The 14,395-nt window shown below is 39.4% G+C and overlaps 1 protein-coding gene across 1 annotated transcript in view; it reads right to left on the bottom strand.

Moving 5' to 3' along the window:
* LOC149297957 (agrin-like) overlaps positions 1-14,395 on the bottom strand; it is a 180,292-nt gene that overhangs the window by 37,213 nt on the left and 128,684 nt on the right. Inside the window, exons 8-10 of the mRNA XM_089487830.1 lie at positions 11,744-11,965; positions 9,384-9,578; positions 6,555-6,755 (exon numbers count right to left, since the gene is read on the bottom strand). Coding sequence (XP_089343956.1) covers positions 6,555-6,755; positions 9,384-9,578; positions 11,744-11,965 — 618 coding nt within the window. The remainder of the gene's footprint in view (positions 1-6,554; positions 6,756-9,383; positions 9,579-11,743; positions 11,966-14,395) is intronic.

The raw sequence follows: 14,395 nt of genomic DNA, 5'->3' as shown, positions 1-14,395 counted from the left end.
CTTGCAGCTGAGTCAAGGAGAAAATCAAATGTGTCAGTGAACAGCTGATTGCTGAGAAAAAGATTACAACAGAAAAAAAATAAAACCACAAGGCTACTGAATATTTTCAAGAGACATGAGAAAAAAAAGACAAGAAAAAAAAGAGCTGGCTTATTCATTATTTCAGTCAATGGAAAGGAAGATGGCTCGATACTTATAGATCCCACGACAGACAAGGAGTTAAAAGGGTTAAAGAATAATGTAATGATGCTGAATTGAACCACAGTGTGCAGTACTCAGAACACTTTATGAATATCGTTACTTATGAATAAACATTCCAACACATAGCCAGCATTATTCTCTTCTTTTAAAATGTTTCTTCATTGAAGGAAAGAAACTTTGCTATTAGTATGAGTAGAAATAGCTTTTAAAGCCAGGTAAAGGTCACTGGAAGTCAGTTAGTTAACACATGAACAACTTGTGTGGTTGAGTCCCTCAAAGGAAGGTCTACTAATTCATTCGCCTGCAAATCTATTTTACCATCTATACTTTAAAAACGACATCACACAACGACAAGAGCTGAATCACACTATGCATTCAACTAAAGGTCCTGACTCAATCCAAAGCAATTCATTTTTAAAAGGACCCCCTTATACACTCTGCAGCTATTTTCCATGCACAAGATATGTTCAGCCAAACATCTTCATGTGATATATGCATGTTTTTTTTTTTTTTAAATAATTTACCACAGTTAAGGCTACTGGTTTATTGTTGATAAAGAAAAATCAACAAAGATGATAGACACTGACTGATATTATAATATGTAAATGTAAAATAAAAAATGCGCATTTAATGCGTGTAAAAGAAAACATAATGGAAACGTAGATTTTCATGACGAGATGAGTCACTATAAACACAATTCACATATAACTTCTCCTTCCACCCTTGCGGGTTATTGCAGCAGGTGGGATGAGCAGTCCTTGAATGTTCCATCCTCTGTGGCCTTTCTAAAAGTCTGCATTCCTGAGCTTTTGAGAAAGTCCTTGGATGACATGTCGCTTTCACAAAGTGGAAGGTAGATCGGTTCAAAATCATTTGATTTCAACGCTGAACCCCAGAGAAAAGACTGCGTGTTCTTTTTGTGAGAAGGAAGAACGCATACTTAGGAGGCCGAATGGTGCGTTTCTAGGATCATTAAGAAGTGACTTCTATTACGTATTCCAAGGATTTTATATTATCTTGTGAATACAATAAACCTGCCTTTGTTAGTTTGTTTTTGAGACACAGTATACTTGTGGACGTCATTTCCCGTGTTCATTCCTGATATGGGTAGTCGGTCTAAATTAATTAAATAAACCACCTATAGCCTGTGATTTTTATTTCTCGATTAGTGCAACTGTTTTGTAGATATTAACGTTAATATTTCAGCCCATGGAGTCTAAGATCAATGGCAGCATGGGACCGGGCCACCATTATCTGATCAATTTCCTGTGCTTAGTTTCTCTTCTCCTGGCCCACTCTTACAAAGGCTGCCTGAGAGAGGCTAATGGGGTGGAATAATCATCCTGTTTCTTAATACACAAAGTGTAGTTCATGTATTACATGAACATACTATATTATTTTTATATCTCAAAGATGGTTTAATCTGTAAGTACGGTAAGATGTATTTATTTAGAGTACAGAACTGTAAAATGATGGGACAATCCCACTAAGACTTACATTTAAGTCTGGCCCACACATTTGCTATAGGAAGTGTTCACATAAAGTGAGGCAGGGTATACATATGTCTTAAAGTTCTAAAAGCACATAAACCCTTTGAGAAATGTTAGACCATTCCATACATTTCTGAAACCCCGGCTCTCTAATGATTAAACATCAATATACTGTAAATTCTACAGCTCGTGAATGCAAAGTACGGTAATAATCCTTGCCTATGATGTTAAGAAAGACAATATTTTTCTTATTGCAATTGGTTCTGGAGGTGAAATGGTTTATTTTTTGGCAAACATGCAAAGGTGCCAGGACATAATTTATCAAACGTTTTGATAAGAAGAAGAACAAAAATGCAGATTTGATAGATACAAGTAAAATGAAAACTCCAGGCCTGGGGTATCAGATTGAGCGAGGATGTGAAGTGTGAAATGAAAGCATCACTATCAGCCTGCCCTGGTCTATTTACGCAAAACGATCACCAGTTATCAGGAGATAAAAGCCAAAGGGTTTCGAAAAAGTCTCTCTTTCAAGTCAATATAGATCTGGCAGCCTCCTCTGATTCCCACCACGGCCGCCCTCCCCATTCCATTCCAGCATATATTGTAGCTCCGTTCCAGCCGTACTACGTTAATGAACTCGCGGTAATTACTGTCGGGCTGAATACGAGACGGGATATTAAAGGCTCTGCTCATAAATGATCACCCAAAAGCCGGAATCACCCCCCGAGCGTTGCTAGGAGACTAGTCAAATATCCCCTTATTATCTAGCAATGTGCAGCTCCCCGGAGAAACCAACAGCAGAGCAACAGGACAGCAAAGCTCATCCTCTGCGCTTTCAAGAGAGTGTATATAATACAATGGGGGGATTAAGCCAAAATCATCACGCCGCTTTGCCCAGTGGTGTTAAGACTTCGCATAATACTGAGATGTTTATATACTGAAGCATATACGTACAGACGTATCCATGTTTTAATTTCATTACTGTTATTTGTCTGCAAAATGCATCTAAATGAGCCTTGACCAATACATTCACAGTGCTGACACAAGTTGTGTGCGAGTTATTAGGTTCGAAATTGAAAGGGGTTTAGGAGTCGATATAATCTTCTAGTTTAAAGCCAGACCTGATGGAATATGAACTGGAATGAACAAGTACAATGTATGGTATCATAATGATAAATACCTAAACTCTAAGCTAAAAAGGCATCCAAACCAAAAAAAAGCATAACACTTCAGGGTCTGCTGGAACCAGTATTTTTAGCCAAACACTCGTAGAAATCACTCCTGGTACAAGGGGATTTCATCTCCAGATATAACTGGCCTTTTATTAGAAGACAGACCTGTCTGTTTTCTAAGGAACCACAATTTAGAAGATGGTCAACAAAGAATGTTTTATGTTACCGCTAACTTTAGCTCTCTCCGTGACTTCACCTTCACAAAGAACTTCTACTCTTCCCTACAAGACTTCTCTGTTGATATTCTTTACATATCATGAGGGCAATATTTAATGTCCCTGACTGGTGTTCAGTTTAGTGATGGAAAGTGCTCCACAAAATCTATTATGTACACAATGGTATATAATTGTTTCCTAGTATCTAGCCTTCAGCATATGAATATTTCAAGTCTTAAGGTTTTATATACGGTGGACTCAGAAGTGCCTTGGGGGGACATACATGTCCTAATTGACACCTTAAAGTGTCTACTCTAGCTCACAGTCCTCTAGAACCAATAACTTCCATGGTTTTCTAGTCGGTTTATTGGAATAACAATTGGATAATCTTTAATTTCTAAACTATGGATCTTTCTTGATACTGGCCTCAGAACCACTGCTTTAGAGGGTATCAGTTCATAAATACAATTTTCATGTGCAAAAAGAAGCACTTATGTTAAAACCTTACAGCCTCAGAATAATTAGTTAATTGACTACAATACTCTCGATGCTGCGAAAGATGACTCGATGAAACAAACTCTTAATGACATATTTCAAAATTCAGGCTATATTGAAACATATCCGCTAGACAGCGCTCCTTCATCTGCGTTTCTCTTTATGACATTATTTGTGGGCACCGACGTATCCAGCACTGTTTTATGATAGAAACTATGTGGCATCATCTACATTGAGTAACGCAGAAGGGACTAATATCTCATGTCAGATACTATCACGGCTTTGATAAATATGCTTCTAAATTGAACAATAAATACAGCAAATGTATATTTTTATTTCTGTGAAATCATTTTTCCTCTTTCTGTATGGAGCAGTAAAGTATAATCATTACAGCCACTGCTGTGCCTGTCTCTGACCTGTCACTACAGGAGAAAGAATCAAGATGGAGGTATTAGTGGCCATAAATCTACATAACAATGGAGGGGGTTAGTACAGCACTAGCAATAATGGCATACAACAAAGTTGGAGACTGTAACTCAAGCAGTTTTAAAGCAAAGAATAGTAAAGAACATGCTGAATTTTCCACTACAGGATACATTTTTTTATTTTTTTTACTTGAATCCAGTCTTCTAAATTGGGGCTGATGCTTTCAGAATAGGGAGTGAGTGTTCTCCTTACCACAGGGCAGGGCTGCATTTATCTGAACCACGTCAGAGAGGATGGTAAAGAGACCACCGAGAAGGCAATATATTTGCCGATTCCTTCTGTAAAGTATGTCTCTCTCTTGGATAGGACCACTATTTCCTTAACTCTGACCCTTTACGTTAGCTGGGGACTACACAGAGAAGAATGTCGACTAAGACAACAACTGTAAATCTCTTACAACACCTTAAAGAAATTGAAGGATGGATGGTCCACGCAACAGAAGTAAGCTAAAAGTCAACATCATATCAAAAGATAAATTATCGAGGTGTGTCCATTCTTGGTACAGCATCTCTTGCATACTTTTTCACTAAACTGAAACTGTGGCCTGCTTCCAGCAGCTGAGGTCTTCCTTTTTGAGGAATACTTAATCTAGGTCCATATGATTAATCGTGGCACTCTAATAGTTCTTCTATTGCGTTATTGTATTAAAATCACTTACTACTAACACTCTGCTCTTGTAGTTTCTAGCTGTGTTCTTAGTTCACACGCCAACCACAAGGCCAAAAGCCATCATGGATTGCTCGATGCCCTCTCTGCTGTACTACTTAGCTGTTCCAAAACTACCCTGCCATCTCCAATAGGCAATAGTCGCTGTGCAACCCTAAACTTCTACTTAAGCCGTTTCCTCCAAAACAAGGCAGCTGATGAGAGATGGCATTAGGTGCAGCGTATAGGCGCAGGATTGTTTGGTTCAAAGAGGAGGAACGATTAGCTTTGCCCTCACAAGTGAAGTATGACCTGCTAGGTATGTGCCATAGGCACTGTCAGGCAGAATGTCTTCTTGATGTTTATATCCGTTCTTCTTAAACGCTGTTTACACAGACAAATCGATTTTAAAACCCATCAGTCTTTCTTAATGTGCAGGTAAATCACCCTTAATGTCCTTCGCTCACTTCCAAGTGGATCTGTCACAACAAAAATAAGATGGGGCTTTTTTTGTAGCAAACCTGTCTAATTAATGAATTGTTTCCTCCTAGGTTTTTGATATATTTACCTTTATTGTGTGTTAAAAGGCACTGGAGGCATTAAACACTACTTTACATGCTGACCAAAAAAAAAGCAATGTCACAAAGTTCATACTATCCCCAAGTGTCCACTACTACAGTAATTAACTTACTGTTCAGCTTTATTCTGTAAGCCCCTGTCATGATATAACCCAACAATTTACTCTTTCATCCTCACTCACAACCGATGGCTGGAAACAGCAGATTAAATCTCTCTCTTAATAAAAAAATATGTCTTATAGTTTCCTCTGCACTGTACAAAGCACCCAACTTGTTGTGCGGTGACAGTTCCATTTAAGACTTGATTACTGCTTCTTTCGTGTGAAGGACTTTCATCCCTACATCGTCAAAGTTGCTCGTAACAGAATGATGTTTGCCAGCGGTTAGCTGGCACCCACTGCATTAAATAGGCCGGGAATTGGCAACAGTTAAGCAAGCCTTCTCGTTTCAAGTCCTAGCGCAAATCAATGCCCTTGATTCACATACAGGTGCTACATAACAGGTGCAGAATAAACACCAGCTGTGCAGAACTCCACCAGAACACACCTTACCCTGCCAAACAAGCATATTATAAATGGCCCCTCGAACAATGTCATTATTAGAAGCGAGAGCTTGCAAAATTACAGAAACTGATCTCCCTTTTGAAAAAAAAGCATGCTTTAAAATCACAGCTGCATATGACCAGTCATTAATTACGTACAATTACTTAATTAATGAATGATAGCCTAATATCCTTTGTCCAGAAGAAAAAAAGGTCCAGGTTCTATATTATTGTGCTAATAATCTAAAAAGTTAGTTTATGCATTTTCTTGCCATCTGTAGACTTACTTTGGATATTTTGTATCAAAGTATTAAAGTTGTTTTACTACTAATATATATCCACTAAAAACGATGTATATATGTTTGGTTTCAGCGTTTGGGGGATATTCAGTCAACTCATAAAGGACTATCTTATTACACTGAATCCGAGGGCAGCGGCAGATGGTGGCACAGTAATAATCATAAAAAAATTGGGGTAAATGATACTAAACTAACGAAAATGTTACTACATTTACACAAATTAGGTGGGCATTATTTTAATTTAAAAATACTGCAAAATGGAAGATTTCGGAACAGAACCACTTCAATATCAGCCAAACCCAAGGTGTTCCTGCATAATACATGGTTACAGTGGTGGAATTAAGTAGATCGTCTCCAACTCATGGTTAAGTGAAGAACCCCTATAGAACCCTTGAGAAACGGAAGCAAAAGGAAATTAAGAAACAAGATTACCGTCTTCACAAGATCCTGCCCTGACCATTTCTATCTTCTTCTTCAGTTTGCATGACGCAGCCTGGAGCTCGCACCGGTTATCATAGGTGGTGCCGTCACTGCCACACACTGGGAGATACGGCTGCCGCTCGCACCGCTGGCAAACGCACTGGCTGTTCACACACTGGGCGCCAAAGCTACAGATGGTGTTTCCACAGGTTTCTGGAAATAGAGAGAGGAGCAAACAATTGAATTATTATGTATTGATTTATCTGGAGCCAACATATGCCATATCACGCTATAATAAGGAATGTATAATCTATCGGAACATAACTTACTGCAAGATACTACAGTTGTTTTGGCTGACAGTGATAAGACTTGAAGTCTAAGAATAATTTCAGCTTGTATGCAGCCCTTGGTGCAGATTAAAAACAATACTTGGTTGTAGCTCATTATAAATGGTATTATTCTGCCAATGATGATTGATAGAACAGCAGGCTTCCTATAATTCCATGGACGAGTTGAATCCCTATTATCAATAGCAAATATATGCAAAAGGCAACACGACAAAATTATACAAGCGGTCATGAATGCCCAATTTTAAGTGTTTACAAGCTATCCGTCTCAATTACATGTAGGAGAGTCCAAAAGCTCTCTGCAATGGAACTCCATAAGGTGGCCAAGCATTATGGGAGTTGGAGTATCACAGCAGCTGGCTACACCTAATCTATACCTTATTAACCTCCACAATTTGTATAGGGCAGCTATTCTTTGGCTCTACTCTTCACCCTTGAAAAAAATTAAGCGTATTTCAACTCTCCTGTTTTTGTATGTGCCTTTCATTTTTTACTCCATAGAAATACGAGCTCTCTTATCTATTGGAAAATCTTTCAAAATTCGTTCTTTTTATAAAGTCATTAATCTGAGCATCAAATTCAGTATGTGAGACGGGTACAGAGCTCGATATGCTAGCTGGGCAGTCAGCTAGATTTGCCAGCTATGCTCACACAGCGCCACCTAAAGGGCGGTTCTGTAGCTAGATTTCAATAGAGTCCGGGAATTTAAACATGTATGAGATATGGCTATCCTACATATATACGAAAAGAAGGGTTAAGGGTTTTACATCAGGAAGAATGGGTAGACTAAAAGGGCCAAAAGGTTCTTATCTGCCATCGAGTTCTGTGCTTTGATGTTGGGGAACAGTGAAGGAGGATGAACAAAACAGATACGGATTCTGCCATTTAAATATTATTTGAGCCGCTCAGTTTGCAACCACAAAGGCAGTACAATGTCTGCCGAAAAGCTGACTTTATCCCAGCACCAAGACAGAACGTTCCAGGTATTAGGAAGTTTACCCCTTCTAGACTAATCCTTTTTCCCCATGATACAGAATCAGAAAATCCTCCAGGTTTTTCAAAGTATAATAGCTACACAATAATTTGAACGGAAAACAGAGCATTTCTTATTATATTCACATTTAAGTGACTCGGATACAAAGAGGAACGTGAGGATATTGAATAAACCAACTATAATAAATCATACTATCAATTTTAGAATTAATACAAATTTAAGGTTGTTATAAATAGAAGGAAAAGCACATTATAGATCAAAGAAAAGGCTTGATTGTGTCAAATCTAAATGACCTCGATTTCTTGATTTGCCTGTTATAATGTGCATAGCAATGAATTACAAGGGGCGCCGAATTGAGATGCTATAAAGATCTATAATTTCAAGTTTTGTAGAGCGTGAAACCATTTTTAGGCAATTTTACTCATTTCAAAATTAAATATGCTTTCTTAGGATTCAGTGTGAAACACATATAATGGGAACCCATTTCTCAAGAAACAGACAGATTTACTTCACACCTTCATGGAAATATTACATATACCAAACTTAATAAAAAAATGTCAGACTAGATGGGCTGAATGGATCTGCTGTCAAATTCTAAGTTAATAAACTTACAAGCCCACAAAGTTAGCCGTCAGGAGCTGTCATATTAATACTGTATATGGGGGGAAAACCTTTAAGTTTTGTTATTCACTCTGCCTGGACATCATCTTTCTTGCAAAGGTGCTGAAAACTAATTAATAGTAGTATTATTATCTTTTATTTATATAATATTAACAGACTTTATGTATGTACAATATGAGTTATATATAATAATATTAATAACCTAGTTAAAAGCACAGAGACAGAAAACAAAGATGAAATCACAGCAAATAAATGATATGGAGCTGTGATGGATGGTTTGGGTTGGCTTTCTAAGTTTATGACCTTGAGGATTAATCTTCTACTAAATCAAGTCAAGCATTGGTATTCTTGTTACCGTATGCCCATACCTAGGAACTTGCAGGCCTTGGCTTTGAGGTTCACGTTGTTTAACCCCAACCTGAGAGTGGATGGGTAAAATCTCAAGGTCAGACAGTCTGGAGATGACTCTGATATTCTCCTGTAATTCCTTCTTTTACATAGATGACAAATCAGAATGTCATTACTTTCATACTAATGATGGTTTTTAAGGACAGTTATTAGAACCATCTGATTGCCACCATTACTACCGTGAATTCATATTTAAAGGGGTCTCAAAGTCAAATGGAGCCCAAACATGTTCAGTACTTAGTGAATGCAGCCCTGTGAGTAGGCATAGCAGCCAACAGACAGACATTGTGAAGATGAAGTACCATTCAACTCATCTTGTCTTTCTGTTTTTCTTTAATCAGTTCCCGGTCTTGTCTTAGATTCGGGAGCCATTTGTCTATCCCATACATGCTTAACTCCCTCACTGCATTAACCTCTACCACTTCTGCTGGGAGGTCATCTACCATCTTCTCAGTGAAGATTTTTACTTACTGCAGTCTCCTTGTGCTGCCACCTGTAGGTCAGTCTGTTGAGTGCAGGCTCGTACATGGAGCTCACACTCGCTGCTGTATGTTTTTTTATCAGTTCCGCACACGGGCTGGGTTGAGGGGACACATTCCGTCGGGCAGACACAACGGCCAGTCTCCGCTTCACAGATAGCTCCAAATTGACACTTTCCGCAGGGGTCTGCATAAAAAAGTATAAATATATAAATACATAGATATATAAATATAGTAAATAATTGGGACAAGGGCAGCTTTTTAACCAACTACTGTGTTTCCCAGGCGCAGTGTGTCTGTCACTCAGCTGTCCCTTAAAGCTAACCATGATACACCTCTAATTAATTGACCTGCCATCCTCGAGGTGATACTTTACATTCCACCAGCTCAAACTCTCGCCCTTGAGCTTGGTGAGAAGGTTAAATTTTGTGAAAAAAAGGACAATAGCACAGAATCAGCACTCAGTGTAAAAGAAGTGATTAATGTATTTCTGGAAACCAGTTCTGGGAAGTGCCCGATGGGAAAGTGTCACTTTTCAAGTGAATCCTAAAAAGAATGGGTAAAAGAGAATTAATAGAGTATTTTTTTCCATTGCATTTGTTGCCTCACACGACTTGGCGTTCAGAACGGCAGAAGCGAATCCCCAGGCTTCTAGCAACAGCACTGTTCTTGCTTCAAAGCAAACGCCGTTCTCGTTGGTTCGCGACTAAACCCAAACTCTTGCCCCAAGCAAGTGAAGGCAAGCTTTCAATAGCAGCTTCGTAATTGAAAATACAACTCATTTATGAAAATATTCATTTATTTTTGCCGCTTCATGAAGCAAACGCTTTTAGAGAGTTTGACATGAATAAAAAGGGAAAAAAAGAGAAAACCGATGAAATAAAAAAAAAAGTGCTTACTAATTCTGGTATTATTCTTGAGTGTGTAGTAATGGGGGATATTTAATCATTTTATATGTGTGACGCCCGCGACATGCGCCTGGAACTGGCTACTTCATATTCTCCTGGTAGAGTGATACCTAACATTCCAACTCAAGCCTTTCCCACTTATACGACGGCTGAAATCCCTGCTTGATCACAGGTGAATTCATCCAGAATATCCTTCTTTGACAAGTCATTGTTTTCAAAAGGAGCACTAATCGAGCCATTAGGTTTCCACCATTGAGTCGACAACAATATTCTCTTTGTGATGGACTATTAAAGTGTTACTCTTAGAATGATATCACGGTCATGGGAATAAAAGGTTCCCGGGTATGTATGTAGTTCCCAGAGCTGCATTTAACAAAGCTTTTAAACACTAACATGTCCTTGCGACCAGATAACATAAAATGATGCTTAGAACACAAAGGAATTCATACATTTTCTGCACGTGTCTGACATGTATATACAGAACCTACCCCCCCCCCTCCAAGAACCTTGGACCTATCAATACATACGTTTGTTACTGTGAAAGACAATTTTATCTAAACATGCTAAAGCCCCTGTACAGTACACGCATGTTCTTGTAAACACACATGGATACGTAAACACGTGCATAAAATATTTCCAACATAATAACAATAAAAGGAGGAGACTTCTGTACATATAAATCATCCTACATACTCAGAGCAAAGTGCTCGCAATAATCCTGCGCTTGGGCAATATATGTCTGTAGGGAGATGATCGTATAGATTCAAAATGATGGCTGGGTAATGAGCAATGGACAGGGGATGCAAGCAGAATAAATTGCTTGCCTGTAAGGAGTACAAACATGCGCGCATACACAAGGTGTGCGTGAAAGGTAAGCTGAATGCATTAAAAGGGGGAAAGTGACACCGCTGCTTGTGTACGAGGACACAGCTCGCAGCTAATAATGGTGCAGCATCTCTGACCTCATACTCCCCGGTGCTCAGCACTTTCATTACTCAGAAGGCGTGTGCTCCGAGACCTCATCATTTTATCACGACCCAGGATCCCTTCGTGCAATAAAACAGTAAAGCTCGGGAAGTGAAACTATTAACCCGTTCGCGCCGCATAACCGCGGGAGACAGGGAATGAATTCATGAATTCCGAGGCCGGATAACGGGGCCGAAAGGAGAAGTCGAGTTGCTAAAAGCTCAAGGAAAACAAACTGATTAATTCTTGGGTTGGAAAAAAAAAACCAACTGCGAATGCGTAAAGGAACGGGAGGGCGATTGCAGTGACCTGATGGACTTCCTTTGAAGGATCTAACTCAATTGAGAGTGATGGAGGTCAAAGTCTGATGCATTCAGAAGAACCAAGAATATTGCAAATGCAAGGCAGTGAATTATTATGAAGTCTTGGAATTTTGGGCCATTGTTTACACTCTGTTGGGTGTTTTTGTAAGACTTACCGCAGGGCCCCTTGTGCTTAACAGTAATCGCTTTCTTGAGTGCGCAGGCTGTGGCCTCCAGCTCACACATGTTTCCATAAGTGCGCTTGTCGCTGCCACATACAGGGTCGTACACAGCCTGGCATGCCTGCTGGCATTCGCACACCGCTTGCTGGTTCTTCACGGCACACGTGGCTCCAAATCCACACTTCACATCCAGGCAAGGGCTGGGAGCGTGTAGATCTGCAAGAGAAAAGGACCGGCTTTAGCGCCGTGCTTGTAAGGGTTCCGCGCGGAGGGCCCCGGGGTGCAGTGCTCCCTGAGCAGCAGGCATGGCAAGCGGGAAGAGTACTGCATGCTAGTCACACGCTGCCTCCTGCTGGAGGGAAGGGAACGCCAAGCATTTCGGTGCAAGTGAACCCCACCAGAGCTGCTTTTAGAGGGCAACCATTCTCTACCTCACTTTAAACATGATACTGTATACATCTCAGACCCAATATGCTATGTGGGCAAATCATGCCCAGAGGCCATTTTTTTCCACGAGTATCCCACATCAGAAAGCAGCTCTGGTTCTCCAACAGAGAAAGCAAGCTATAGGGAAAACAAAATGTTTGTAGTCTAATATTCCACAAAATGGCACCAAACACAAAATGGCTACCTTCAGGTACTGCCATAATCCATATCCCAGCTGTGGCAGAGCTGAACCCACCTCGTATTTCCATAATGGGAGGAATATAAGCAAAATATGTTAATTTATTATTAGATTTGTAATAGTGCTCACACAGTATCATGTCTTTCCTACGTCAGAGAATTGTGTAATTGCTACGTCTCCCTAAAGACTTGACCTATTTATTTAACCATTTTAATAAAAGGAGAGGAACTGAAGTCCTGCCAGGTAATAATATTTTTACTGACATTCTGGAAGTGAGGGGGTTAAAAGAGAAATAAACCCAGAGTATTTCAATAAAAATAACATCTGTTATTGTCTCATTCCTTCACTTTGCAAACATTTTCTTCCTTACATATGACAAAGTATAGCCTGAAATTAAAGCTATTGGGGGGGGGGGGATTATCCATGGAGATCCTGGTTTCCATGGCGATATTAGTGGTTTAAGGCCTTTGCTTCTAAATGTAAATTTGAAATGCTTAGAAATTGAAATACAGTAGATCAAAAAGGCGGCACAATGCAACTCTTCATACGCTTGGCTTGTAAAATGCGATTTTATTTCCCCATTCTTGGCATCCACTATTTCAAATCAAAACAAAGAAAAATAAATAGTAATATTTTTCTGCTTTTTTTGAAAAATTCCATGTTGTAATTTTTTTGGGTTTTGAAAAATGTTTCTTCTGTGTTCTTAGCATACTTCTACAAATAATATATTAACCAATTAAATTCAAATATATATTCTAATAGCTGTGTGTATAGGGAAATTACATGCACACACGCACACATATGTAATTGCATCTTTCCCGGGGTTATTTGTTACCGCAGTGTATGGAAATCAGTTTACATACAATATCTGTGAGGTATAAGGGAGGCAGATTTATATGGCACTATTTTTGACGTTATTACAACTGTATATTTTAACTGACAAAACAGTTTTCTTCGCTTCAAAATCTATGGAACCTCAGGAGCCTTTATTTGTCTTCAGACCATAGGAAATTTTCAGTTTCTTTGTGCTAGATCTGCAAATTATTAAATACACTTGCTCCACTTCCACTACTGATTCTAGAATCCAGTGCTTCTACCAAATCATCAGTCATCTGAATTGAAATCATAAGATATATTGGACTTTATGAAAGATCAAGAACTGCTCACCAGGAATACATGTACTCCATTGCATTTAAAAATAAATAAATATATATATATATATAAAAATCATATCTGCCCTAACCCCTCCAATAACCTTCTTATAATCTATAAACTCATATGATGAGGGCCCTCTTCTCTATGCTACTATGTCTTCATACGTGTGTTATAATGTTGAAACTCCTCCATTTCAGGTGTCCAAAATGTAAAACTTTCAATGGGGATGGTGTTTAGCGGTAGAGCAGGGTTAGCTATCCTGCTGCCATGAAGTGTATTGAAGCAGAATGCTGGGATGAGGCATCATATTGTGGCGTTCTGCTTCAATACATCACATGGTAGCTACATGGAAGCCTCAAAAGCACGGACCTCGGTCACGTTCACAGCTCAGTGGGTGGTCCGGGGTGATCTTCTGATGTCCCAAAACGGCATGATCCCCACTACACGCAAAGGCAAGAAAGTGGGGCAGCTCAGGAGGCACACCTGGGAAACGTTCCGCGGCAGGCTGCCCAGAGTTTTTCCTATCTTGGAGTAGTGGCTTCATGAGTTGGCGGGGATATGATGTTGTGTAGGTGGGGCATCGGGAGGGGGGAAGGAGGGAAAATAAGATGGGGGTGGGTACGGCTAATTGCCACTCCTCCTGCTCAGAGAAAGAAGAAAATTACCTAGAGACCCAGGAAATAAGAGCACTCCGGGTCAAACCCAGACAGCTCCAAGGTATGTTGGCGGGATAGGCAGGAAACTTATCTCATGTAAAACAGGAAGCTCAGGACATATGATTGTATTGGTAATATGTTAATATAATGCTATTGTCAAACTTATATTCTCTAAGTATTAGCGCTATGAATTGCTGTGACTCTAAAAAA

The sequence above is a fragment of the Sceloporus occidentalis genome, unplaced genomic scaffold (assembly GCF_023333645.1).
Source record: "Sceloporus occidentalis isolate IW3139 unplaced genomic scaffold, rSceOcc1.0.p SCAF_35, whole genome shotgun sequence".
Classification (NCBI taxonomy): Eukaryota; Metazoa; Chordata; class Lepidosauria; order Squamata; family Phrynosomatidae; genus Sceloporus; species Sceloporus occidentalis.
The sequence above is the reverse complement of the archived record's forward strand: the minus strand, read 5'-3'. Positions and strand labels throughout refer to the sequence as shown.